The sequence below is a fragment of the Bos taurus genome, chromosome 3 (assembly GCF_002263795.3).
Source record: "Bos taurus isolate L1 Dominette 01449 registration number 42190680 breed Hereford chromosome 3, ARS-UCD2.0, whole genome shotgun sequence".
NCBI lineage: Eukaryota > Metazoa > Chordata > Mammalia > Artiodactyla > Bovidae > Bos > Bos taurus.
The window spans coordinates 20,836,423-20,864,141 of NC_037330.1; the positions used below are offsets into that span (position 1 = coordinate 20,836,423).

The 27,719-nt window shown below is 43.5% G+C and overlaps 2 protein-coding genes and 1 non-coding gene across 10 annotated transcripts in view; 2 read left to right on the forward strand and 1 right to left on the reverse strand.

Moving 5' to 3' along the window:
• Positions 1 to 19,449, forward strand: part of LOC788142 (phosphodiesterase 4D interacting protein-like) — a 64,066-nt gene extending 44,617 nt beyond the window's left edge. For 4 of the 8 annotated variants that reach the window (XM_010803059.4, XM_059884936.1, XM_005203958.4 and 1 more), the window contains exons 2-8: positions 4,505 to 4,655; positions 8,343 to 8,575; positions 9,846 to 9,897; positions 10,948 to 11,135; positions 15,594 to 15,827; positions 17,117 to 17,248; positions 19,218 to 19,449. In XM_010803059.4, coding sequence (XP_010801361.1) covers positions 4,534 to 4,655; positions 8,343 to 8,575; positions 9,846 to 9,897; positions 10,948 to 11,135; positions 15,594 to 15,827; positions 17,117 to 17,248; positions 19,218 to 19,309 — 1,053 coding nt within the window. In that variant the 5' untranslated portion in view covers positions 4,505 to 4,533 and the 3' untranslated portion in view covers positions 19,310 to 19,449. 8 annotated transcript variants of the gene reach the window in all.
• A 36-nt stretch (positions 19,450 to 19,485) lies between these two features.
• Positions 19,486 to 27,327, forward strand: LOC132344843 (elongation factor 1-alpha 1-like). The gene has a single exon (XM_059884998.1). The coding sequence runs from the start codon at positions 20,793 to 20,795 to the stop codon at positions 21,348 to 21,350; it is 558 nt and encodes a 185-aa protein (XP_059740981.1). The 5' UTR covers positions 19,486 to 20,792; the 3' UTR covers positions 21,351 to 27,327.
• Positions 25,736 to 25,807, reverse strand: TRNAE-UUC (transfer RNA glutamic acid (anticodon UUC)). The gene has a single exon. It is a non-coding gene; the product is annotated as a tRNA-Glu (tRNA).
• Positions 27,328 to 27,719: the final 392 nt, after the last annotated feature.

The following is a 27,719-nucleotide window of genomic DNA, read 5'->3' on the forward strand; positions in this document are numbered from 1 at the left end:
TTAACCGTGTCACTGTTTTACATATTCTGAAAGAGGATAAAAAAGCTAATCTTAAAACTAAAAAAAAAAAAGCAGAATAAATGAATTTAATCATGCATTAAATGATAATATAACCACATAGAATATAATTAATTCAAATAAAATTTGAACGCATGCTTGTCTATAAACTCATAGTGGGGTGTATCCCAAGGACATCGTGAACTTTTACTTGATACGTTTAAGGTTGGTCATCGTTGTGGTTGTTCAGTTGCTAAGTTATGTCCAGCTCTTTGCGACCCCATGAAGTGAAGCACAACAAGCTTCCCTGTCCTTCAGTATCTCCTGGAGATTGCTGCAGCTCATGTCCATTGAGTCAGTAATGCCATCCAACCATCTCATCCTCTGTCACCCCCTTCTCCTGCCCTAAATCTTTCCCAGCATCAGGGTCTTTTCCAATGAGTCAGCTCTTTGCATCATGTGTCCAAAGTATTGGAGCTTCAGCATCAGTCCTTCCAATGACTATTCAGAGTTGACTTCCTTCAGGATTGACTGCTTTGATGTCCTTACTGTCCAAGGGACTCTTAAGAGGTTGGTTGCAGAACTGGTATAATAATTCTGAAGGTGTCTAGTGTTGTGAGATAGAGAAATTAGTAAAAATGTTGATATTGTCAGGAATCAAGGTTATCAACTTGGAAGAAGGAGGACAAAAATATGAAATGGGAAGAGTTGAAGAAGAACCTTATGGTTTTGGATTGAAATTGGAGATAGTCATATCAAGTAATTGCTAACCAGTCCAAGCTCTGCTACTGCATGCTGCACCAGTCAGTTCAGATCAGTTGCTCAGTCATGTTCGACTCTTTGTGACCCCATGGATTGCAGCACGCCAAGCTTCCCTGTCCACCACCAACTCCTGGAACTTGCTCAGACTCATGTCCATTGAGTCGGTGATGCCATCCAACATCTCATCCTCTGTCGTCCCCTTCTCCTCCTGCCTTCAATCTTTCCCAGCACCGGGATCTTTTCTAATGAGTCAGTACTTCACATCAGGTGGCCAAAGTATTGGAGTTTCAGCTTCAGCATTAGTCCTTCCAGTGAACACCCAGGGCTGATCTCCTTTAGAATGGACTGGTTGGATCTCCTTGCAGTCCAAGGGACTCTCAAGAGTCTTCTCCAACACCAGTTCAAAAGCATCAGTTCTTCGGCGCTCAGCTTTCTTTATAGAGCAACTCTCACATCCATATTTGACTACTAGAAAAACATAAAATAGAAAGGCAATGGAAATTTGCTGCGTGACTCAGAACTCAAATTGGGGCTCTATAACAACCCAGAGGGGTGGGAGGTGGAAAGGAGGTTCAAGAGGAAGGGGACATATATACACCTATGGCTAATTCACGTTGGTGTGTGGCAAAAATCAAACCAACATTGTAAAGCAATTATCCTTCAACTAAAAATAAATTTAATAAAAAGAACATAGATCATGTTATAAAGGGCAAAGTACCACATGGTAGGAGATGGAATGTGGATTGAAAACAATTTTATAAAATGTAACAGTCAATGAAAAAAATAACTAATGAGCTAGGAAGCCAAATATATAAGAAATTCTACCAACTACAAACAGGATAAAAATGAGAGCCACATCTAGGTACATGGCTGAGAAACTGCCGAAAATCAAAGGCAAACAGAAACATCATAGAAATGTCCAAAAGAAAAAAAATTCACATTGTAATCATTATTAAAGAACTAAAATGCTATAATTTCCAATCTACAATTTAGTCCCTGACAAAATATCCTTCAAAGGGAAGGTGAAATAAAGGCCTTTCCAGATAAGCAGCATACCTTCACTAGAGGAAATACAGAAGGTAGTTTTTTGGGCAGAAGTTAGGTGATCCCAGAGGTTTCCCTGGTGGCTCAGACAGTAAATAATCTGCCTGCAATGCAAGAGACTCAGGTTCAATCCCTGGGCCAGGCAGATGCCCTGGAGAAGGGGAATGGTGCCCCACTCCAGTATTCTTGCCCAGAGAATTCCATGGACAGAGGAGCCTGGAGGGCTTCAATCCATGGGATCCCAAAGAGTGGGACACTTTTACTTTCACTAAGTGATCCCAAGCGAAACATGGAAATGAAGGACATGGGTTGAAAAATATTGAATAGGTTTAATATGTAAGTAAATCAAATAAATATTACTGTTCAAAACTATAATAATGTTGTTCTTCAGTCTCTAGTTCGTCTCTAGTTCCGACTCTGCAACCCCATGGACTGCAGCATACTGGGCTCCTCTGCCCTCCACTATCTATTGGAGTTTGCTCAAATTCATGTCCTTTGAGTTGGTGATGCTATCTGACCATCTCATCCTTTGCCACCTCCTGGCTCATATGGTAGAGCATCCACCTGCAATGCAGGAGACATGGGTTTGATCTCTGGGTTGGGAAGATCCCCTGAAGAAGGAAATGGCAACCCACTCCAGTATTCTTGCCTGGAGAATCCCATGGACAGAAGAGCCTGACAGGGTTGCAAAGAGTGAGTCATGACCTGAGTGACTAACACACATCTCCTTTTGTCATTGGTCTTTCCCAGCATCAAGGTCTTTTCCAATGAGTCTGCTCTTTGCATCAGGTGGCCAACTATACATCAATTTAAAAACAGAAAAGTACTGCCCACCCCAAAAAGAAAATAGTAACAAGGTTGTTTATAATGAACCACTGTCACACAGATGCTAGGTGGTGTTAGCCTGTGGTGTTAAAAAAGTTTAACACCACTTTCTGTTTCATAGCTATGACTCTCCTTTCTGATGAGTAAATTAAACTGTTGAAGTGAGGACCATGAGAATTTCTTATCTTTTAATGTACTTTGACATTGAATACCCTCTAATGTTGGTGCTAGAATATTGGCGATTCCTAATGAAAAGCAGCACATTGTACATTACCATACACCTGTACCAGCCTGGTTTGTACCATCTCAAGTCAAATTGCTATGGCCTAGATCTTACTGGGTTCTGTCAAGGGGCATTTTCAATAGGCTTTTTGGCAGCCCAGGCAACTCTATTAAGACCTAAGTGAAAGAATAAATACATATGTTAGATTTTTAAAATCAGCACCAACATAAAGTATCCATTAATTATATTAAAGGAGATAAAATATTTTAAGGGCCATGATAAAGTGGAAAGTAACTTGTAGATCCAGAATTCAATTGAAAACAGACATTAGTAGTATAATGTTTATACAGATTTTTTTTTAAAAGCAAAAACAATCTTCTGTAGATAGCAAAGTTGGGTGAGAGTGGTAGTTTGGAAAGTTAAAATTGACTTCTTGTTAAATGAAACCCTCTGCATGTATCCCTACTTCAAGGGAAAGAAACCCAACATTGCTTTGCTTTGGGATATATTAATAATTATGGAATAAAAAGATTGTGATTAATGAAAAATTATTATGCTGAATTTATTAGTCAGAACATAAACTCCAGCTTTTGATTACTATGTTCTTAGAAGAATATTAAAAAGCAAAATCTGGAGAGTTCCCAAACAGAAATGGTAAGAATCACTAGAAGTCTTAAAAAACTCATTTAAGAAAAGCCGCAAGAGTTGTTTTCATTGAACCTATCTTCAAGAAAATAAAAGGTATTGAGAAAATATTATTGTTTGGCGTTTTTTTTTATTATTATTTATTTATTTAGGCCACACCACATGGCTTGTGGAATTTCCCAACCCTGGAATCGAATCAGGGTCTCCTGCATTGCAAGCAGATTCTTTACCAACTGAGCTATGAGGCAAGAGTGATTGGTTGGTAGTATCAGCAAAAGAATACACAGATATTAAAACTGGCTAGTGAGAGAAGTGGTCTTTATTGATAGAGATATCCAGAGAGAAACAGCCTTGTGTTGAGTGTAGCAGGCCATCAGGAGGCAAGGCTTCCTGGGGTTTTGTAGCTACCTCCACATTCTATGTATGATTACAATTTGCCACCAGATACTCTTATCATGGTGCAATTGTTGAGTCCCAGTTACTCAAAATAGATTTGAACTCTGACATCTCAAACTTTGTTTCTGCCCACATAGTTGTCAGAAGTTAGGGATGATAGAAAGGCTTTCTGGTTTCTGAGGGGACACTCCCAAGGAACTGTGTCTCAACTGTATGAATCAAAAATACTCTTCCTCTAGCCCAGTTTAAAGCCCACTTGTTTTCATGTGTTTACTTCATTGTTTGCTTGTTTTTAATGCTAATATTTCTCTGAACCCTCCTCTTCTTCCTTATAGCAGCATCTACTCCTGCTTGCTGTATCTTTTCTCAATCCCAGTGGATCACCATGGTTCTCATGGCTGATAAAGAACTCTTCAAGGGAGCACATTGTAGGTTTCATTGTTTTACTTCCTTGTAGCTTCTGCTCTTGTGATTTTTATGCTCCTGGGGGACCCTTCTTATAATCCAACCTTTTTAAACCATTATTTTGTTTTGATTCCTCTAGGGAGATGTGGAGGAGAGGCTAGTCATTGTGGATACCCAGATGCATTTCTTCTCTTTTTCCTTTTGAAGGAGGCAGCAAGAGGTTTCTTTGTGAGAAAATGCTCCAACTGAAGCCTGGGATGCATCAGCCCTTGGAGAAGAAGGGACCTTCTGAGAGGAGAGTGAAAGAGCAGAAGACTCAGCCTGAGAAAGCCAGATTTTCCTCTATGTCCTACAGCGAGTAAGAGACTCTCTGTTTCAGAGACTGTTATAGCAGCTTTCAGGGTCTATATTCAAGCTATGTACCTTAACTGTAGGACTTTCTCTTAAGACCAGCCTGGAAATTCTTTAGAGAAAAGTCTATAGTATTTTTATTTTAATTACTTTATATTATTCAGAAAAATTTGGTTTTATCCTAATTAACAATGCATGTTGTTGTTGTTTAGTCGCCAAGTTGTGTCTGACTCTTCTGCGACCCCTTGGACTGTAGCCTGCCAGGCTCTTCTGTCCATGGGATTTCCCGGGCAAGAATACTGGGGTGGGTTGCCATTTCCTTCTCCAGGGGATCTTCCCGACCCAGGGATCAAACCTGAATCTTTTGCATCTCCTGCATTGGTAGGCAGTTTCTTTACCACTGAGCCACCAGGGAAGCCTAACAATACATATATACACCAAATATATGATCTCATGGATACTTGAGATTTCATGGAGCCCTTCCAGTCATGTGAGTGGTGTCTCTTTTCTGCATTGATGGGAGCACATAAGAATCTCCTATTACCTCATATGTGTTGATGGTGAAAAGTTGACCCAAATTAGTGCTGAAGAGGTGGAATTACACAGAGGCTCCTCCATCTCTTCTCCATTCTCTTCAGAAGCTCACATCCCTGGTTTCTAGAATAGCAATTTGTATAAGCTTAATTTTTTAAAGTTATTTTTTGTTGAGGTGCCATCAGTTTACGACATTATATAACTTCCATGAGTACAATCTTATATTTCCATTTCTGTATGCACTACAGTGTGATTAGCTCAATTTCAAAGATAAGCTTACAAAATTGCCAAATAATGGCCTGATCGCTAGATTTGTCAGTCTGTCTTTAATGGCCATTTTCCTAAAACTTTTCAAAGACATTCAATTAGTATAGAATTAATCTGTTATATAATTACCTGTGAGCATCAGTTACTGAAGTACTAAATCATCACTAACTTGCTTAGTGGTTGAGGATCAGCTTTGAAGGTGGTTCAGGCTTTGAAGGTTCATACTCCATTGAATCTCTGTTAATATGTAACACTTAAATTTCACTGACCCAGAAAATAATGTTAGAGCTAAAATAACTTGAGAATTATTTTAGAACTGAGAACACTAAGGCCCAAAGATGTAGTTGCTTGCTCACAATTGTACAGTGGACTTTGGCAGAAATAATATCAAAATGCTGGGCTCTCAGTTCACAGAGCTCCACCCACTTTGTCAAATGCGTTTAAAATTTTTATATTCTCACAATCATTCTTTTTTAAAAATAGACTTTGTTTTCAGAACAGGACGGTCAGAGCAAAATTGAGCAGAAAGTACAAAGAGTCCCCATCTACCTATCCTTGTCCCTGCACATGCATAGCCTCTTCCTCTAGTATCAACTTCCTGTACCATAGTGGTGTATTTGTTGATATTTGTTGCAGTCGATGAAAATCATTATCACTCAAAGTCAATAGTTTACGTTCGGGTTCATCCTTGGTCTTGTACATTCTATGGGTTTTGACATGAGTATAATGACATGCATCCATCGTTACAGTATCATATAGAATGAGTGTTCACTGCCCTAAAAGTACTCTGTGCTCCACCTACTCATCCTTCTCTGCCTTCTAATCCCTGGGAACCACTGGTCTTTTTACTGTAACTACAGTTTTGGCTTTTCCAGAATGTCATATAGTTGCAACCATATGCTATGTAGCTTTTTCAGACTGGCTTCTTTCAATTAGTAATATGCATTTAAGATTCATCCATGTCTTTTAATAGTTTGCACATTTAAGAACCAAAAAATATTCCATTTTCTGGATGTACCACAGTCTATTTATCTGTTCACCTACTAAGGAACATCTTGGTTGCTCCCAAGTTTTCACAATTTTGAATAAAGCTGCTGTAAACATTGTGTGCAGATTTTGATGTGGACATAAATTTTCATCTAATTTGGGTAAACAGTGAGGGATGCAGTTACTGGGTCATATGTAGGAATATGTTTAATTTTGTAAGAAATTGTCAAACTGTCTTCAAAGATAGCTATAAATAGCATTTTGCATTCCCACCAGCTCTAAATGAGAGTATCTGTGGCTTCACATCCTCAACAGCATTTAGTACTATCAGTGTTCTTTATGGGCACCATTCTAACAGATGTATAGTAGTAGCTTAGTGAAAGTGAAAGCTACTCAGTCATGTCCGACTCTTTGTGACCCCATGGACTTTATAGTCCATGGAATTCTCCAGGCCAGAATACTGGAGTGGGTAGTCATTCTCTTCTCCAGGGGATCTTCCCAACCCAGGGATCAAACCCAGGTCTCCCACATTGCAGGCAGAATATTTACTGTCTGAGCCACCAGGGAAGCCCCTAGTAATAGCTTACTGTTTGTAGACTTTTTTTCATGATGACCACTCTGACCAGTGTGAGGTGATACCTTATTATAGTTTTTATTTGCATTTAGTAGTAGCTTACTCTTGTTTTAATTGGCAGTTCCAAGATGAAAATGATGTCATTGAAAAATGGGCAGAATACCTAAATAGACGTTTATCCAAAGAAGACATACAGATTGCCAACAAACACATGAGAAGATGCTAAACATTGCTAATTATTAGAGAAATGTAAATCAAAGCTATAATAAGGTATTACCTCACACTGGTCAGAGTGGCCATCATGAAAAAATCTACAAAAAATAAATGCTGGAGAGGGTGTGTAGGAAAGAAAACCTTCTCGTGGTATTGGTGGGAATGTAAATTGATACAACAACTATGGAGAAACAGTATGGAGGTGCCTTAGGAAACTAAAAATGAAACTACCATATGACCCAGCAGTCCCACTACTGGGCATATACCCTGAGAAAACCATAGCTCAAAAAGACACATGTACCCCAATGTTCATTGCAGCACTGTTTACAATAGCCAAGACATGGAAGCAGCCTAAATGTCCACTGACAGATGAATAGATAAAGATGTGGTACATATATTCAATAGAATATTGCTCAGCCATATAAAGGAATGACATTTGGTCATTTTTAGTGATATGGATGGATCTAGAGTCTGTCATACAGAGTAAAGTAAGTCAGAAAAACAAATATTGTATATTAACACACATATATGGAATCTAGAAAAATGGTACAGATAAACCTATTTTCAGGGCAGGAATAAAGATGCAGATGTTGAAAACAGACACGTAGACCCAGAGTGGGAAGAAGAGGGTGGGACGAATTGAGTGAGTAGCACTGACATGTACATTACCATGTAAAATGGATGCTAGTGGGAAGCTACTGTACAGCACAGGCCGCCCAGCTCAGTGCTCTGGGATGACCCAGAAGGGTGGGAGGGAGGCTCAAGAGGGAGGGGATATGTGATACACATAGCTGATTCACCCTGTTGTACATCAGAAACTATCACAGCATTGTAAAGTGATTATACTCCAATTAATTAATTAATTGATAAAGTAGAACTAGAAAAGAAAACCATTTTTAGAAGTATGGGAGCAAGGGAAAAGATTGTCTTAGAAGGAATCTTTTACCCAGCGACACTCTCTTATTTTCCTTCCTTCATTCCCTTTACCACATTCCCATCACTAAACACCAGCTAGAGTTCCGCGTGGGGATTCTACGGGTGAAATTCTCAAAGCACCTTCTGCTGAAGCACCATAATCTATCAGTCACCCCTTTCTACCTTTATCACTTCCCACTTTAGGAAATATTCCTTGATCCAGGATCAAGCTCGAGAGTTGACCCACCTGCGGGAAAAGATAAGGATTGGGAGGGCTGTCTCTTCCCTTCTCATCCAACATGTCCAGAACGCAGTGAAGGCCTTTGAAGAACTCCTCAGCAGTAGGAAGATTGACTCTAACGTGGAACAGCATTTCCGTGAGCAGCTGGCCAAGGGCAGCCAGCTGGCAGAGAGGCTTGCCAGCAGGTTCAACACAGGTAAGCCAGCCCTGGGGTTCAGGAGGGCCCTTAGTCCCTCCCCCATTCACACTCCCAGACCTACACGCATTCACAAGTGACATTTCAATCTGGTGTCCTGTTCTGTAATCACCATCTTGGGGCCATGGCAGAATCAGGGCTGGCTGGTGAGAAGCAACAGAGAGGCACACAGGGTTGGGGATGCCATGATGAATACCAGCTACTCTGTGTCTCATGGAGTATGGCCGCTATGGCAGGAGGTATCACTGGGGGTGACAGCATGTATCTGAAACTAATTGGTAGAAAGAGAGGTGGAATGGGGCAGCTGGTTGCTATGAAAAGAGTCCTAAACTAGGAATCTAAAGACTTCTGCTCTAGCTTGTATGTGTTCATTGCTAGTTCTGGACATGTTTATATTTATTTTGATATCTGTTTCCTCACCTAAAAAAATTTAGATCAAATAATACAAGCCCCTAATTCTTGCATGATTGTTCTTAGGATCAAATAAACAATATTAATCAGTGCACTTGAAAAGAATGATAAGCGAATCATGCTGATTTGGGAATTGTTTAGAATACTGGTTTTTTTTGTATGTTTTGGTTTTTTGATCATGAAGCATGAGGGATCTTAGTTCCCTGACCACAGATCAAACGCACACCCCCTGCATTGGAAAGTGAAGTCTTAACCACTGGACTGCCAGGGAAGTCCCTGGGAATGGTCTAGGCACTCTATGTATAAGTGCCTTTTGTGGGGATGTTTATTATTTCAGAAGCCAGTTACACAGAATATTGCCTAGAGACCTGAGGGCACATAGTAAGAGCTGGTTTGAGGCCATTGTGCAGGCTTCTGATGGCAGATGCAGAGGTGGGACAGGGTGGCTGTCACCTCTCTGGAGACAGGTTCTGCATGAAAACTGATGGGACACACAGACACAGGACTGGGAACCCACCCCATAGCAGGACTGGGAGGCTCTGGCCAGGGTGATCGAGAGGCCAGCTGGACAAGTACCCCATGATCTGTGGGAAAAGAGACATTTTCAATGTTTTACTCTGACTCAGAGCAGAGCAAGTAGAGATGACTGATGATCTTTGAGGTGGGTTCAGGAAAGTTTGCCAGACATGCTCTCTAAACACTCAACCCAGTGTCTCGCGAAAAAATTCAGAGAAGCCTGTACTTGAGCATCAAGCAGCTATGTGTCTCTGACCCCAGAGAAAGAACCCAGTGTGTGCTTGTATTTGGTAAATGAGAGCTGTTTAAAGTAAGACTGCTCCTCTTCTCAATTGGATTTCAGATGACTGTATAAGTAAGAAGAATCAAAGAGAACAGGTGCTGAAGAGACTCAGGTAACTCCAAATTTTCAGGGGCTATGAAAGATAAAATCTAGTCAAGAATCCAGAGCAAGGGCCAGAAGATCAGCAGAGCATCAGCTCTCTCACCCCATGAAAACCAAACAACTGATTATACCATCAAACCATTGTGTGTCCTTAGTGACAAGGTGGTCTCATTTCCTGTTTTTTTAGTTTATTATTCTTCTGGTTCCAAGGCTCATATTAATTCACTCATTTAATAATGTAGTAATTTAGCCTAACTCTCCAGTCTTAGGAGTCTCCCATCCTCCCAGGGATCACCTCTGGTCTCCCCTAGATCTTTAAAACCTGGAGTGAGATCATATCTGAAATCTTTAAGAGTGACCCAACAAGTGCTGGCAGATGTTGAATGGCTACAAATTTCTTTCAAACAAAAAAGATTTATATTATAAGTATGACATAGATTTATATTATGTATGACTAGGGAAAGTAGAAGTCACTCAGTTGTGTCTGACTCTGTGTCCAGCCCTTTATGATCCCATGGACTGTAGCCCGCCAGGCTCCTCTGTCCATGGAATTCTCCAGGCCAGAATAACGGAGTGGGTAGCCATTCCCTTCATCCAGGGGATCTCCCCAACCCAGGAATCAAATCCAGGTCTCCCGTATCACAGGCAGATTTTTTCCCAACTGAGCCACCAGGGAAGCCACGGAGGTCTGGAAACTACAAGACACCTAGAGGGGAGTATTGCCTCAGGAAGCAGTTTTAAATGGGCCACCACAAATACTATTTAATGGATTATGTCACAGGGTATGTTGAGCTCTCATGGGCCTCTGGGTGTCTTGTCAAAGTGTTAAAGAGCCTGACGGGTCTTCTCTCTTTCTCAGGATGTTTGTGGCCAAGGCACTGGATACTGTTGTTCTCCCTGCCTCCCAACTCTCTACCCCCCAATATAAATGGATTGTTTGGCTTCTTCTCTGAAGGAACAACCTCCTTGACTCCTGGGGTCTCTCCTCTAAGCCCTTAGATCAGTATAACTGTGATGTTTGGGTGACTTTAACTTTTCCTCTGTCTTTCTTACTTCCTAGTATCTTAAGGGAGAAGCAGAAGATGGGTAAGAAGACAGAAGTCCTGCAGACCCAGCAGGATGCCCAGCCACAGACTTGGCCCCAGACCTGCTCCAGCAGCCACGCCCAGTCCACCGCCCATCACTCCCCTAGCAGCACCTACCTGCTGCTCGATGAGCAGAAAGTGCGCCCTGCAGTGGACATGGCCAGTAAGTACCCAGACATCCTCCAGTTTCTGGGCGCTTGCTTATTTGTCTAGACCAAGAGGCGGCATCGTGGCATCCACAGGCTGCAGACCTACTGTGACATGCCTGATTGAGCACAGGTCAGGGATTCAGTGCCGAACACAGGCTTCAGGGGTGTCAGATAGCTTTTCTTCATTCCTAGTGCCACACTTCATCAGCCACCAGACCCCCCTCAGGCACATACGTGGTGCTGGATTTGAGGGGAGGGGTCATAGTTGGGAAGGGGAGGGGACAAATGCTCCCTCATACCTGCAACACAGTCATGTCACCTTTCAGACCACAGACACAAATGTCATTAACATTGGACCTTTGATCCTGAACTCCTTTGGGTAAAGAGCCACAGTTTCTATTTTGTGTGTGTGTTAGTTGTTTGGTAGGGTCCAACTCTGGAACCTCATGGACTGTAGCCCACCAGGCTCCTTTGTCCATGGAGTTCTCCAGGCAAGAATACTGGAGTATGTAGGCATTCCCTTCTCCAGGGGATCTTCCCAACCCAGGGATTGAACCCAGGTCTCCTGCATTGCAGGCAGATTCTTCACCATTTGAGCTTCCAGGGAAGCCCATTTTTTCCTATTATTTATTTATTTTTACATTTATATTTTTTACTTTTTCCTATTTTTATTCACCACTAAATATTCTCTATCATCTGTGAATTTACAGATCCCACCCATCATTCTAATAATTCAGCTGTAATATCCTCTAAACCATCAGTTACTGGGACTGACTGAATCCATCACCATCATGACACTCCCCAGAATTCCTCAAAGAGGGCCCTTGGGTAGCTTTGGTTTAAGAATAAGTTTAAAATCAAGCCTTCATTTTTCTCCTGCTCAGCATTCCCTTTACTTTCCTTCCTAAGGAAAGCATCTGACTCATACAGAGTAAACAACCAGGGGCCAGGAAACCATCCTTAGTCCCTGGCTATATCTGTTTGTTTTTATTTTTTCTGGATATTTTAGGCATGTTGTTGTTTTTGTTGTTCAGTCACTCAGTCGTGTCCACCTCTTTGCAACCCCATGATCTGTAGCACGCTAGGCTTCCCTCTTCTTCAACATCTCCTGAAACTTGGTCAAACTCATGTCCATTGAGTTGGTGATGCCATCCAACCATCTCATCCTCTGTCTTCCCCTTCTCCTGCCTTCAATCTTTCCCAGCATCAGGGTCTTTTCTAATGAGGCATGAATAAGCCATAATGGATTTTGACCTGGAACTATTCCTGTTTCTCATTTTACACGAGAAGCAAAGCAGCATATCTCCTCTTGAGTATAGCAGTCAAGGGAAGACAGAAATTCACATTTATTGAACATCTATTATGCTCATATTATTGATCACTATATATATGCTGCCTCATTTAATCAGGACAGCAATCCTTTTAAATTAGTGGTGGTGTCCTGATTTTACAGCACAGCTAAGAACACTGAGGCTCAGTGAGGTCAGGGAACTTACTGAAGCAGTCCAGCTTGGAGTAACATTGACTATGATCCTGGCTGACTCTAAAGCTTGGAGTGCCCACTGCACTGCGGCCTGAGCAGTCATGGACCAAGCTGGGAGGGAGTCACTCCTGTGCACACCTCTTTGTCTAGGCTTCTGGAGCCAGTGTTTTCCCCATTCTGCTCTTTCTTCCTCTATGCCCAGCACAAAGGCCTAGCCTCTACAAAGAAGACAAGACTCTATACACATACTTTCACATACATTCACATACATTCACATTCACATAAATTTCATATACAAAATTTATAAATTTATTTTGGTTGTGGTTTAGTCACTAAGTCATGCCCGACTCTTGTGACCCCATGGATTCTAGCCCAACAGGCTCCTCTGTCCATGGGTTTTCCTAGGCGAGAGTACTGGAGTGGGATGCCATTTCCTTCTCCAGGGGATCTTCTCCATCCGGGGATTGAACCCGGCTCTCTTATATCTCCTGCATTGCAGGTGGATTCTTTACCACTGAACCAGCAGGGAAGCCCACTATAAATGAATAGGCTGCCCTTGTTATGTACATGACATTGTCCAAGAGGCTGATGGGAATTTGTTGTGCATCCTTGAACTCAGTTGCCCAGAGGCATTTGGTTTCACTTCAACACTTCCCTGAGAGACAGCAGATAAAGGGCAAACATACCTTCTCCTTACCTGCAATTCCTGCCACTACTTGTTAAATGGCCACATTTGAGATGTGACCACTGGGGTGGCAGTCTCAGAAAGTATCAGCCTTGTTTTCTATTATTTCTGTCTTTTCTGAAGGAAACTAAGCCCTTCTTTTTCCCACCTGAAGTCATCATTTTTCTCAGAGAGGCAATGGTTTATCAATACTCCTTCTTTGGGGGCCAAAATTTCTAGTACCACAAATGGTGTGTGGCAGTGTCACTGTGAGACTTAATTCCCCTCCCAGGAGGCTCGTCTCTGCTGCTTTCCATGTACGATGTATACATGTTTCCCGTGTTGTGTGGCAAGGGAAGAATGGGACAAGAACATGCTGATCACTGTTGCTGACCAACTAGAAACCTCGTATGCCCTTGGCTGAGAGTAAGCTGATTTTCTGGGGAGGGAATATAAAGGAAAAAGATTGGGAATCACATTTTGATTGAGTTTCTACTTAAGTTATGCCTTGAACTAAAGGCTTAACATAGTCTATCTTACTCTTTATTTCACAGCAATGTTAGTTACATCTGATATTGTGTAAGTCAGGGAAGGATACTGTTTTAAGTAAGCAGTTCCCTAAAGGAATTTGGCTTGGTTGAGGAAAATAAGACCTCACTCTGACCCTGCTTAAGGTCATGGCACCCCACTCCAGTACTTTTGCCTGGAAAATTCCATGGACAGAGGAGCCTGGTAGGCTGCAGTCCATGGGGTCGCTGAGGGTCGGACATGACTGAGCGACTTCACTTTCACTTTTCACTTTCATGCATTGGAGAAGGAAATGGCAACCCACTCCAGTGTTCTTGCCTGGAGAATCCCAGGGACGGGGGAGCCTGGTGGGCTGCTATCTATGGGGTCTCACAGAGTCAGACACGACTGAAGTGACTTAGCAGCTGACCCTTCTTAGAGAAGAAACCTGGCTGTTCTGTGGCCCTTGATAATAATCCTTGAAAGGAGAAGCCTCTTAAACTTTCCTCTGATTTATGGCCCTGTCACCCAGCCAGGTTTTTTGTCTAAAGTGAACCAGCAAAGAACATGATATAAATGTTCTCATAGCATCATTGAGCTGTATGATACCACTTTTTTTTTTTTTTTGGTTCTATAATCCCCTATGCAAAAATATTGTACCCCAGTCATTCTTTGGACAGGAGCCAGACAATCTGAGCTATACTTAAGAATTCTTTTTACATTCTCATGAACCATTCTGGGTGGATTGCAAATCACCACTTGCCTTCCTCAGACACCCCCTCAGCCTCAGAAGGTGTCCAGAGTCAACTCAGGCAGGAGCAGTGGGAGCCACCAGGAGTAGGCTGCTCTGTCTAGGTTTGCTGCTCATCAGCCAAAAGCGAAGGCTATTTTGCCTTCCTCATCTTCTACCAACAGTCCCAATACAGAACAAGCTCAAGAAGGATTAGCAGCTGTTTTGTGGCAAGGGCATAGACTGTTGGGTGAGAAGATCACACGTTCACAGACCAGTTTGAGAGTCCTTACTCTCATGACTTCTAAGATTGGCAGTGATTCCTACAATTGGAGGAGACATTTCTGAAGTACCTCTCTGGGATCATTCCAGCATTTGAGGATCTTAGAAGGAACGAGGAGAGAGGCCCCTGTACTTTTCCTCTGTGTGCACTGTGACCCTCAGACATTGTATCTAGCAACTGCTTCTTGATATCATAGGCCAGGAGTGCCAGGAACCTTGGGATCAAATTGATAGTCCTTGGGAAATGAGTTCTTAGCTGATACTAAGCAATTGACTGATCACTGTCATTCACCTTAGTCTTCATTCCATGGATTGCTGTATCAGTTTTCTCAGGCTGTTGTAACAAAGTATCACAAACTGGATGTTTTAAAACAACAGAATTTGTTCTCTCTCAGTTCTGAAAACCAGGAGTCTGAAATCAAGTAGGCAGAGCCATTCTCCCTTCTTTCTTGCCTCTTCCTGACTTGATGGTTGTGGGAAGCATCCTTTGCCTTGAAGATGCATCACTCCAATCCCTGCCCCCATTGTCACCTGGTCTTCTCCCCTGTGAATCTCCTATCTCCGTCTCCTCTCCTCTTCTTATATAGACGTTGGTCATGTTGGATTTAAGGTCCACCCTAATCCAGTATCATCTCCTTTTAACTAATTAAATGTATAGAGACTCTATTTTCAAATAAGGTCACAGTCCTAGGTTCCAGGTAGACATGAATTTTCGGAGGATACTATTAAACCCAGTATAATTATTGTTAAAACACTTCATTTCTGACTTCCCCGTTTGTTTCTCACTCATATTCCTTTCTGGACAGATGTCAGCCCAGCCACTCCTGCTGATTCAGCTTCATTGCCCAGCAACCACTCAGAAGCTGTATCTGCTCAGCCCTTCTATCCTTTGGGTGGCACCACAGAGCAGAATGAGACACCAGACCCTGGGCATCATGGCAGCAATCACCCATGGGAAGAGATGAAGCCTCAGAAGATGAATGCATCCGGGAACCTATCCTCCTCCTCCTCTTTGGACCGGCCCAACTCCAAGCCCTCTGGTAAAATAACAAAGGAGCAGTTGGTGAAATACAGCCATTGACAGAAAAGACACATTCCTTTCCTGGCCAGAGGGTATTTTGTTCCTCAGTTAGACCCTGGCTCACAGAAGGGGGTGAGAAGATGAAGGGGCAATATCCCATGGGTCAGCCAGAGAATGAAGCCCCAGCTCAGTGCTGATCCTTTCTATGTGCCTCTCTCATTTCCACTACCTAGGGGCTCACTCTGGGCAGGAGAGTAAAGGAAGGCAAGGGCATTCTGAGGCACTCTATAAGGAGGATGAGTTCCCTCACATTTGTGTGTTCCCTTTTTTCTGTGCTATAACCTTTTAGGTCTAGATTTTTTGGACTATTCTAGAATCCTAAGTTCAGACTTCCAAGGGGAAGGTAAGTCTTCTTAGATCAAGAGTTATTGCAGAATGGAAGACTATTTCTATACACACATACAGAGAGAGACACACACACACTTTGTATACAATTATAAGCCAGTCCTGCTTCTCATTCTTTGCCACTGGGTTTGGAGCCAGGCCTCCTGGCACTCGGTGGCTAGGGGTGCACCCATGTGGAGGAGCTGCTTGGAAGCAGCTTGGTTTCAGTATGCAGACAGTATAACAAAACAACATTTGAAATTCTCAGAGGAAAAACCTAGCCCTAAGCAAGATGTCCTGGTGAAGCCTATTTTTGATCTTTTTACCCTTCTCTTTGGGCATCTTTTTCCATCCTTGAAAGTGTTCCCTTCTCTCATTCCTCCTTCAAGTCCTGACACCTCCCCAGGCTCTTTCCCTCACTCTTCACCCAAGGAAAACATTCAGTGTCATTCATTATTCACAGCCTGATCTAATTTCAAATGCATTTGCCTTAGTTTCTTTTACTGGGTGAATGTTAAAAGTTATTCAATCATGGATCGTAGGGTAAGAGAGGTCTGAAGTAGAGAGGGATGCCCTCTGGATTTCTACCAAAGGAGGTGGACACACTTTCACATTGTTAGGCCAGTCCTCCCTGGAGCACTTTAGTGGCTTCTCACCCTTGTTCACCAGCCCAGTGTCCATCTCCCTCAGATATACTCAACTTCTCCCTGGGAGGAGGCCTCATGGAGTTCCTAGCAGAGGGCTGTCTTGGGATTGAAAGCCTAGGACCGCTTTAAACAAAGTTGCCTGGTGCTTCCCAGGTGCCGAGGTGAGCGGAGGAAGTTGACAGAAGTATGGATATGGGCAGGGATCTTACAGAGGGTCCCATGAGGGATCCGCCTTCCTCATTTCCTACCTCTCCCATGTCTTGGTGGTATGTGACAGGGGCCGACCTGCTAGAAAAGAATCTTATTGAGATCCAAAACCTGCGCCAGCGCCTGGAGGAATCTGTATTCATCAATGACCGCCTGCGGGAGAGGCTGGAGTACGTGCTCAGCGATGCCGGCCAAGGAAAAGGTAGGAAGGACACAAACCTCCCGGCTCTGCCCACTTCTGGGGGCCTCACAGGGCGTGTAGGTTCACAGCTATAAAGACACTGGTGTGCACTACCCTACTCTTCCTCAGAGTCAGCCCAGAGAGGTAAGCAGGACAGGCACTTTTGCCCCTACTTTATAAATGAAAACACTAAGTGGCTTGCCCTGGGTGGGGCTAGTTCTCATCTTCTTGCGTGCATGCTCAGTCACTCAGTCATGTCCGACTCCTTGGAGACCCTATGGACTGTAGCCCGGCAGGCTCCTCTGTCTATGGGATTCTCCAGACAAGGATACTGGTTCAGTTCAGTTCAGTTCAGTCGCATCTGACTCTTTGCGACCCCATGGACTGCAGCACCCCAGGCTTCCCTGTCCATCACCAACTCCCAGAGCCTACTCAAACTCATGTCCATTGAGTCAGTGATGCCATCCAACCATCTCATCCTCTGTCGCCCCCTTATCCTCTCACCTTCAGTCTTTCCCAGCATCAGGATCTTTTCCAGTGAATCAGCTCTTTGGATCAGGTGGCCAAAGTATTGGAGTTTCAGCTTCAGCATCAGTCCTTCCAATGAATATTCAGGACTGATTTCCTTTAGGATGGACTGGTTGGATCTCCTTGCAGTCCAAGGGACTCTCAAGAGTCTTCTCCAACACCACAGTTCAAAAGTGTCAGTTCTTCAGTACTCAGCCCTCTTTATGGTCCAACTCTCACATCCATACATTAGTGACTACTTGTCTGCAAGTGACTACAAAACCATTACTTTGACTAGATGGACCTTTGTTGGCAAAGTAATGTCTCTGCTTTTTAATATGTTGTATGGTGGGTTGCAATTTCCTGCTCCAGGGGATCTTCCTGATCCAGGGCCTGAACCTGCATCACCTACGCCTCCTACACTGGCAGGCAGATTCTTTACCACTGCACCACCTGGGAAGCTGTTCTTATCCGCAGAGCTATCTAATGTGATGCCCATTCTGGTAACTCCCTGGACTACTTGGTGCTGCCCCGAGGGCTTATGGCCTGACTGTCAGATGGTAGAGCCAAGGCTTCCATGGTGCCCTCAGTAGAGGGAGAACCACATCCCACCTTCATGTCACTACCACATGCTCTGGATGCCACCTGCCACCCTCCTCCCCTCTCATGCAGATGGACCGTATTTCTACTTTCTACCCAAATGTTCTCCCTTGTCATGATCAGGAATATGGTGACCAGGGCCCTGACAATATCACAGCAGCAGCCAATTAGGGGGAAAGACTATGTTCCACAACTGGAGCCATTGACATGAGGGTGTGGCCCATAGTGACTCAGCCACATCAGACTGTTGTTCCAGTGCATGAGGCTCCCAGGTTTGGCCAAAATTTTGGTGGGTGAAGGGAAGTATATCTTTGAAAGCATCTGTTACCCAAATGTGTGACTTGTCTGATTTGTTTTTATTTCCAGAAATAGTATATACCTTTGGCTTCCATGGATAGAACCCAGAGTCCATACCTCAGCTCTACAACAAGAAAAGGGCCTTGAGGGAAGCAAGCTGGAGTTTTCAGACTTACACAGGGCAAAACCCAAACTTGGTTACTTCTATATCCCTCCTTTCTGCAGCAATACCCAGCTGCAGAATCACAGAGAGTGGAGAGTACAAAAATTGCTCAGACTCACACAGCCCAGTCTAGATAAGGTTGCTTCTTATGAGGTCCCACCTGCAAGTCCTTAGATTCACAAGTTCTAGGAGTGAAGCACACTGGGAAATTCACATTTCACGTGTAAGTCCCTTCCCCAGATAACCAGAGGGTTACTGGCTGTGAACTGGATACCAGCTTGGTGTTTCTCTCTCTACTTTCACACTTCCAGTTGCATGTGAATAAGGAGGGGAAAAAATGTCAGTTTCTGTTGGGAGCAGTCTTTGAAGAGAGTTCCCTAAATCCCTCCAGACCTCACTGTAGCTCTGTCTCTCCCCCGCCAGGTGCTGCACAGTCAGCTTCAGATGTGTCGCTCACCACCCCTCATTCATACACTGAGAGTCACTCTTCTGGCTCTGGTAAGGACATCTTGTGACATGACACCGGGAGGGTCTACAGGAATGTTTTCCAGATTCTCCAGCCGTATCCAACAGCGTTTGTGGGTGTAAACTTGGAGGCATCAGACATTACCTTTAAATAAATGGATCAGATTAATAAATTATTATTTAAAAATTATTTATATGTATTTATTGAATGACTATAAAAAGTAAAATTTGTGCAGGCCATAATGGCCTGAAATTCAAAGAAAAGATTAAACAAAAAATACATTTCCTCTATTATCTCTCTCTATTTAGAGAACTAGATCAGTAAGGCCAATGTGGGGGGAAAGTTAGATCTATGGAGAGTGGGCCTGTGGGATCCTTGAGCCCGATTACATGCTTGGAAAGAAAAAAAACTATCACATGTGAAAATATAGTAGGATTAAAATCTAAATGTTTATAATGAAGACCATTTGCAAGACCCAGGTGAACACCATTTGAGAGAGTGACAGAAACTGCTTCTCAGAATCATGAAGATCAGAGTTGCCCCAAGCCTGGAGATAGTAGTTGTTGAATTTTCAAAATGGTAGAAATAATATATGTTAATATATATAGAAGAGTAAATTTTATTTTGATCTCTTTCAAACTAAGAATGGATTGATATTAATAAGATGACATGTCAGTTCAGTTCAGTCGCTCAGTCGTGTCTGAGTCTTTGCAACCCTCTGGACTGCAGCATGCCAGGCCTGCCTGTCCATCACCAACTCCTGGAGCTTGCTCAAACTCATGTCCATTAAGTCAGTGATGCCATCTGACCATCCCATCCTCTGTTGCCCCCTTCTCCTCTTGCACTCAGTCTTTTCCAGTATCAGAATCTTTTCCAATGAGTTGGCTCTTTGCATCCGGTGGCCAAAGTATTGGAGTTTCAGCTTCAACATCAGTCCTTGCAATGAATATTCAGGACTGATTTCCTTTAGGATGGACTGGTTGGATCTCCTTGCAGTCCAAGGGACTCTCAAGAGTCTTCTCCAACACCATGGTTCAAAAGCATCAATTCTTTGGTGCTCAGCCTTCTTTATGGTATAACTCTCACATCCATACGTGACTACTGGAAAAACCATTGCTTTGACTAGACAGACCTTTGTTGGCAAAGTCTTTGCTTTTTAATATGCTGTCTAGGTTTGTCATAGCTTTTCTTTCAAGGAGCAAGCATCTTTTAATTTCATGGCTGCAGTCACCATCTGCAGTGATTTTGGAGCCCAAGAAAAGAAAGTCTGTCACTGATTCCATTGTTTCCCCATCTATCTGCCGTGAAGTGATGGGACCAGATGCCATAATCTTTAAGTTTTTGAATGTTGAGTTTTAAGCCAGCTTTTTTACTCTCCTCTTTGACTTTCAAGAGGCTCTTTAGTTCTTCGCTTTCTGCCATAAGGGTGGTGTCATCTGCATATCTAAGGTTATTGATATTTCTCCTGGCAATCTTGATTCTAACTTGTGCTTCATCCAGCCCAGCATTTTGCAGTCAATGTAACAACTGAAATGAAGTCTGTAGAAATGCACCTTGAAGCATTGAGTGAAGCCCTTCCTGGGGACAATGTTGGCTTCGGTGTCAAGAACATGTCTGTCAAAGATGTTCATTGTGTCAGTGTGGCTGGTGACAGCAAAAATGACCCACCAATGGAAGCAGCTGGCTTCCCAGCTCAGGTGATTATTTTGAACCATCCAGGGCAGATCAGTGCTGGATATGCACCTGTGCTGGATTGTCACACAGCTCACATTGCTTGCAAGTTTGCTGAGCTGAAGAAGAAGATTGATTGCCATTCTGGGAAAAAGCTGCAAGATGGCCCTAAATTCTTGAAATCTGGTGATGCTGTCATTGTTCATATGGTTTCTGGCAAGCCTGTGTGCCTTGAGAGCTTCTCTGACTATCCTCCCCTGGGCCGTTTTGCTGTGTGTAACATGAGACAGACTGTCACTGTGGGTGTCATCAGAGCAGTGGACAAGAAGGCAGATGGAGCTGGTAAGGTCACCAAGTCTGCCAGAAAGCTCAGAAGGCTAAATGAATATTATCCCCCAAGTCTGCCACCCCAGTCTTAATCAGTGGTGGAAGAACAGTCTCAGAACTGTTCATCTCAATTGGCCATTTAAGTTTAATAGTAAAAGACTGGCTAATGATAAAAATGCATTATAAAACCTTCAGAAGGAAAGGAGAATGTTTTGTGGACCATATATTTTGTGTGTGGCAGTTTTAAGTTATTAGTTTTTAAAATCAGTACTTTTTAATGAAAACAACTTGACCAAAAGTCTGTCACAGAATTTGAGACTCATTCAAAAAAAGTTTAATGAAAAATGTAACTTTTTTGTTACATTCAATTAAAGCTTTATTTTTTATGAGAATGAATGTTCTCTGTATTTTTTGTACTTTTTATTTTGTTTTGGGGTATAGCCAATTAACAACAACAGGACTCAGCCGTACATATACATGTATCCACTCCTCCCCCAAAACCCCTTCCCATCCAGGCTGCCATATAACACTGTGCAGAGTTCCATGTGCTATACAATAGATTTTTGTTGGCTATCCATTTTAAATGTAGCAGTGTATACATCCTTATATAAATTCTTTTTAACACATACACACACACACACACACATATATATATATACCAAAATCACTGCAGATGGTGACTGCAGCCATGAAATTAAAAGACACTTGCTCCTTGATAGAAAAGCTATGACAAAACTAGATAGCATATTAAAAAGCGAAGACTTTACTTTGCCAACAAAGGTCCGTCTAGTCAAAGCTATGGTTTCTCCAGTAATCATGTATGGATGTGAGAGCTGAGCCATAAGGAAAGCTGAGTACTGAAGAATTGATGCTTTTGAACTGGGGTGTTGGAGAAGACTCTTGAGAGTCCCTTGGACTGCAAGGAGATCCAACCAGTCCATCCTAAAGGAGGTCAGTCTTGAATATTCATTGGAAGGACTGATGCTGAAGCTGAAACTCCAATACTTTGGCCACCTGATGCAAAGAGCCGACTCATTGGAAAAGATCCTGATGCTGGGAAAGATTGAAGACAGGAGGAGAAGGGGAGAACAGAGGATGAGATGGTGGATGACATCACCGACTGAATGGATATATGAGTTTGAGCAAGCTCTGGGTGATGGTGAAGTATAGGGAGACCCCTCCATGGAGTCACAAAGAGTCAGACACAACAGAGCAACTGAACAACCAGAAAATATATGTATATCTATTTTATATATATGTCTGTCATGTATATGACAGACTGTATGATTTCAATACCTTTATACCATGAAATTTTTATACCCTGTTTTATGTCCCTGAATATGTTCCAATGACTCCTAGTTTATAGTCTATGGGAACTTGAATAGAATTTGTATCCTGCTGTTGTGTGAAAATTGTATAAATCATAATTCTGTTGAACTGGTTCATAGTGCTTTTCAGGTCTACTATATCTTTCTACATTTCTGTCTATTCTATTTTTGAGAGTTTGATATTGAAACTCCAACTAAAAATCCTAATTTATCTACTTTAAAATAATTATATAGTGGAGATATATGTAACTTTGTTCTGTATTTTCCAAGTCTCCTGTAAATGTGTTTATCATTCTTTCATAATTTAAAATAATGAAAAATGAGGAAAAATAATAGTTTCAATCAAGATTCTGTCACCAAGATGATTTCTCTCATGAGATCAGCCCAGGGCACAGAGGTAATCACATCTGTGGCTCATGGGTCGACTAATTCCTTGTTGCCACTTATAGCTTAAATTGAAGGTAGAATAAAAGAAGGTGGAGTGACAGTATTTCACCGAACTGGAAGGAGAGGAGACAGTTGTACCATTGTTCTTATTTCTGTGCCCTGTACTTACCAATCACTAATACTTTTGTGTAGTCTTATTACATCTGTCCTGGGCTTGGTTGCTCTGATGGCCTTATAGACCTTCCAATGCAGAGATTAATTGACTGAAGGTCCCAGCTATGCTTTAAAATCTATCTCTGAGGCCGCATCTCCCATGGGCTGCTCCCTGCCAATAGCTGAGTGCAGTGGGGATGGAAACGCAGACCCACTCCTGGGAGAGACAAGACTTTTCATTGGCTGACTTTGGCTCAGTGACTCCACAATGACTTTGATGAACTTAGACTTCATGGCAGGCAGTCTTGGACACCTTCTCTTCTCTTCCTTACTAAGTCAGATTTGCTTCATGACCTGAGGCATCTCTCATCATTCCCAAGCACCTTCCTATTTCCTTGCACACAGGTATTTTCCCTAATGAAGTCCTTGCACGTTTAATTAATTCTCACCATTTACTTTTTGGAGCATCTGGAATAACATGGATGTCATCCTGCCAGCCCCTTCTATGGCTATGTGCTGTGGGCACTTTGTACTCTGCTTTGTTCCAGACATAACTGTCTTGATATTACTCCTCCTATCTCACCCTGCCACATGGTCACAAGGGACTCCATGCACTGTTATCATTAGTAGTTTATTTATTAAGCCCATAAACATGGAAGGTGCTGTGTTGATCACCCTTTATTATTCTATAGTTATCTGGCACATATCCATGAACATAGGACATTCAGAGAACAGAACAAAACCTTTAAACCAGAAATGAAGGAATTTCATACTGACATCACACATTATGGGAATGCTTAGAAGTTTGGAAGCCATGTGATTTCTCAGCCTTAAAAAAAAAAAGATGAAATCTTACCATTTGCTGCAACATGGATAGACTTGAGGGTATTAAGCTAAGTGAAATGTCTTTCAAAGGAAGACAAAGAGCATGCAGTTTCACCGCATGTGGAATATTTTTTTAAATTTTAAAATGAACCATCTGAACCATTCAAAAACAAACATATAAACAGGTGATGGTTATCAGAGGGGAAGACTGAAGTGGGGAGGGAAAAGTGAGCAAGAAGAGTCAACTGCATGGCAAGAGACGGAAAGTAAACCTATTTAATGGTGAGCTTGCTGTAATGTATACAGAAGTCAAAATATACTGTACACATAAAAATATAGTTAGAAACCAAAAAATAAGTAAAATGATATCCTAGCAGGGTACAGAGAGCCTGGCAAAAGCCAAGGGGGCGGCTGCACTTCCCTGAAGGCTCTCTCCTGAGGTAGGTGGTTCTAGTGCTCAGTCTGGCCCGCGACCCCACTTCCCACCAAGGGAATCTGGAGGAGGCTGGAGGGCAGCCTGTGCTGTGGAGGGCCAGGGATGACAGCCTAGTGGAGTTCCTACAGGCACTGGCCTGCACTGCCAAAGAGAGCTGAATAAAATACTGCCTGAAATTTCTTACAGCCTGAAGAGAATGGGGCAAGAGGGGCCACCTTGCAAGGACAAAACCTTCCCCAAGTCTTGGAGGACAAGGTCTCATGGGAGCTGGTTGAGAGGGAGATGCCAAAGGAGAAGAGCAATAGTGGTCCAACCAATGATCTTAGGATGTCTGCAAGTTCCTCTCAAATGGTGGAGCAAGTCATGTATACAGAGAGAGAGTAAGAAAGCGAATATGGGAAAATGTTAATTGATGAATTGAGATGAAGAATATATGCAGTTACTCTTCTTACAAATTTTCATAAGTTTCAGTGTGCTTTTTAAAGGAATAAGTACTCAGCCAGTTTAATGCAGCCATGAAATTAAAAGATGCATGCTCCTTTGAAGAAAAGCTATGACCAACCTAGACAGCATATTAAAAAGCAAAGACATCACTTTGCTAACAAAGGTTCATATAGTCAAGCTAAGGTTTTTCCAGTAGTCATGTAGGGATAAGAGAGTTGGACCATAAAAGAAGGTTAAGTACCAAAGAACTGATGTTTGCAAATTCTGGTGCTAGAGAAGACTCTTGAGAATCCCTTAGACTGCAAGGAGATCAAACCAGTCAATCCTAAAAGAAATCAATCCTGAATATTCACTGGAAGGACTGATACTGAAATTCCCATTCTCTGGCCACCTGATCGGAAGAGCTGACTTATTGGAAAAGACTGATGAAAAAACTGATGCTGATTGTAGGCAAAAGAAAAGGGCAGCAGAGAGTGAGATGGTGAGATAGCATCACCCACTCAATGGACATGAGTTTGAGCAAATTCCAGGAGACAGTACAGGACAGGCTGGTGTGCTGCAATCCATGGGGTGGCAGAGTCAGACTGGCCTTAGCGACTTAACAATAACAGAACAATTGGTACTCAAGTCCCAAGTTCTCTTTAGATGGACACTGAAAGTGAGGCTTTAGGTTTCCGGTGAAGGGAGGAGTGGAGGCGAGGGGCTGTCCCGACTGCTCCTCACATCTCCCCTCTATCACCCTAGAAAATGCCCTGGACCCTGGGATTCTACCTCATTGGCTGAAGCATTTGATGCAGAGACTCCACTGCAACTGGACGGTGGGACACATAACACTTGTGGGCAGGAAGTGAAGATTGCTGGAGATGCAGCCAAAACTTAAAAAAAAAAAAAAAAGTAACCAGCCTTCCCTGACCGGGAATCGAACCCGGGCCGCAGCGGTGAAAGCGCCGAATCCTAGCCACTAGACCACCAGAGAACTACCTGCCGCAGTTCTTATAAGTGACAACAGGAAGCCCGAAAAGAGTGTGTTGTGTCTCTCGCCCTCGAGTTCTGAGTCCCGCACTTCCCTCCAAGGAATTGTACCCGAAGAACGTTCCTTCCCTGCTTTCTCCAAATAAGCCCCACACCAAAAGCCGAGCGCTCTGCGAGACAGTATGACGCGCCCGCGAGGTCTACCTGGTTTTTTCAAGTCCCCACGACTTGCCCAGTCCCGGCGCACCTCACAACTGCCCTGGTGACGCGCCTTTTCCCGGCGAGCGCGCGTGGAGAGCAGGTCGCCGGGGCGGGGGCAGAAGAGGCGGGAGGGCAGCCCCGCGGGTGAGATCTCGGGATCCCCAACGACACGAAAGACTCCTGGCGGGTGCAGGACTTGGGAGGGCTGGATGGAAAATTGCGAACAAGGCTCCGCGCCCAGACCTGGATCGTCCGGTCTTCCCCCACGACCTGCTGCCCTGCAGTTCTCCCGCCTTGGATGACGCCATCTCCAGCTCCCTGGGCTCAGACCTCCAGTTGTCCCCGACGCCGCGCTTTCCTCAGACCCACATCCAATCAGTCAGGACTTGGCGTTTGCTTCTCGGTCCATGTTCACTTCGGCCAACACAGTCCCAGTCCCTCCTTTTCGCGACTCTGGACTTGGGCAAACGACTCTCCCGAGAAAGGTATTCCCTCGGGCATCCCCTGTGCCCCCGCTCCGTCGGGGAAAGGACTGCCGCCCCCTTCTCTTGTCCACGTAGGACGGAAGCGCATTGGACACAGCCGAAAAACCGCGAATCCGCTCCTCTGGCTGGACGTGGGAGGTCCTGCAGGGGAGGAAAGCAGGGGAATCTCATGAAAGGTCCTGATCTAAAGCTATTTTCATATCCGCCTCCTTGGGGACTCAGACTCCAGCGCTGGTGAGGGTGCTGCCGCGCAGCTGCACCCGCGACTGCACTCGGAATCCACGTGAAACCAGTCGGAGCCCTGCGGCCTCGGGGCCGGTGCTCACGCAGCCCGCGTCTTCCACCTGGTCGGAGCCCCTGAACCTCAGACAGGAAGGAAACGGCTGTGATAGCCGCACTAAGAAAAGAAGAAACCACTGCAGGAGAAAACGCATATGCATTCCCAAGTTTGTGAAACTTTACTTCTAAAGGAAACCAGGGACAGAGAGACACACAGACAACAAAGCATTAAATTCTTTCAGCAAAAAGAAATGCTTTCTGCCCACTGGCGTTATGCTGTGAACACGAAAACACATCCTGCTTTCTGGGGGGAATTGCCTTTACCTCTCTGTGGTTCTAGGTTAAGATTCGCACTCCATGATCCGTTGAACTGGAAAATTATAAAAGGCAAATAAGTTTTAGACATCATACCGGGGTGGGAGGAGAGTTTAGGGGAGAATGGATACATATTTATGTACAGCTGAGTCCCTTTTCTGTCCACTTGAAACTATCACAACATTGTTAATGAGCTATACTCCAATATAAAATAAAAAGTTCTTTTTAATTTAATTTTTTTGAAGTTTCAGACATTGTAAACGATAAAGCAAAACTATCCTTAAAGAAGAACCTCAACCGATGAGGAATGAACCACCGTGAGATTTGGGTAGACCGAGCCTGGCTCCTCCGCGACTTTAGGCGGGGCCTGGTCTGCAAACAAACTCAGCACAGGCGGGGAAGAATGGCTCTGCCCGCGTTGATGCTCTCTATTTTCAAACAGATAAAAGACCTGAGCCGTCAGCTTTTACTGGGCTTCCTGCTAAACGTGAAAGCGTGATGGAAGTCTTGGACTTGAACTACAGTAGACAACTAGAATAAGCCACAGGGGCAGAAACCTGAGGAACCCGGTTTCCTGTGGTCTTTGCGGGAGAAGCACTGCGGCTAAAGGGCTGCGAGGAAAGAGTGCGCGGGTCA

What these genes read in the sequence shown, in the direction of transcription:
- LOC132344843 (XM_059884998.1), top strand. Translation starts at nt 20,793, where the DNA reads ATGAAGTCTGTAGAAATGCACCTTGAAGCATTGAGTGAAGCCCTTCCT.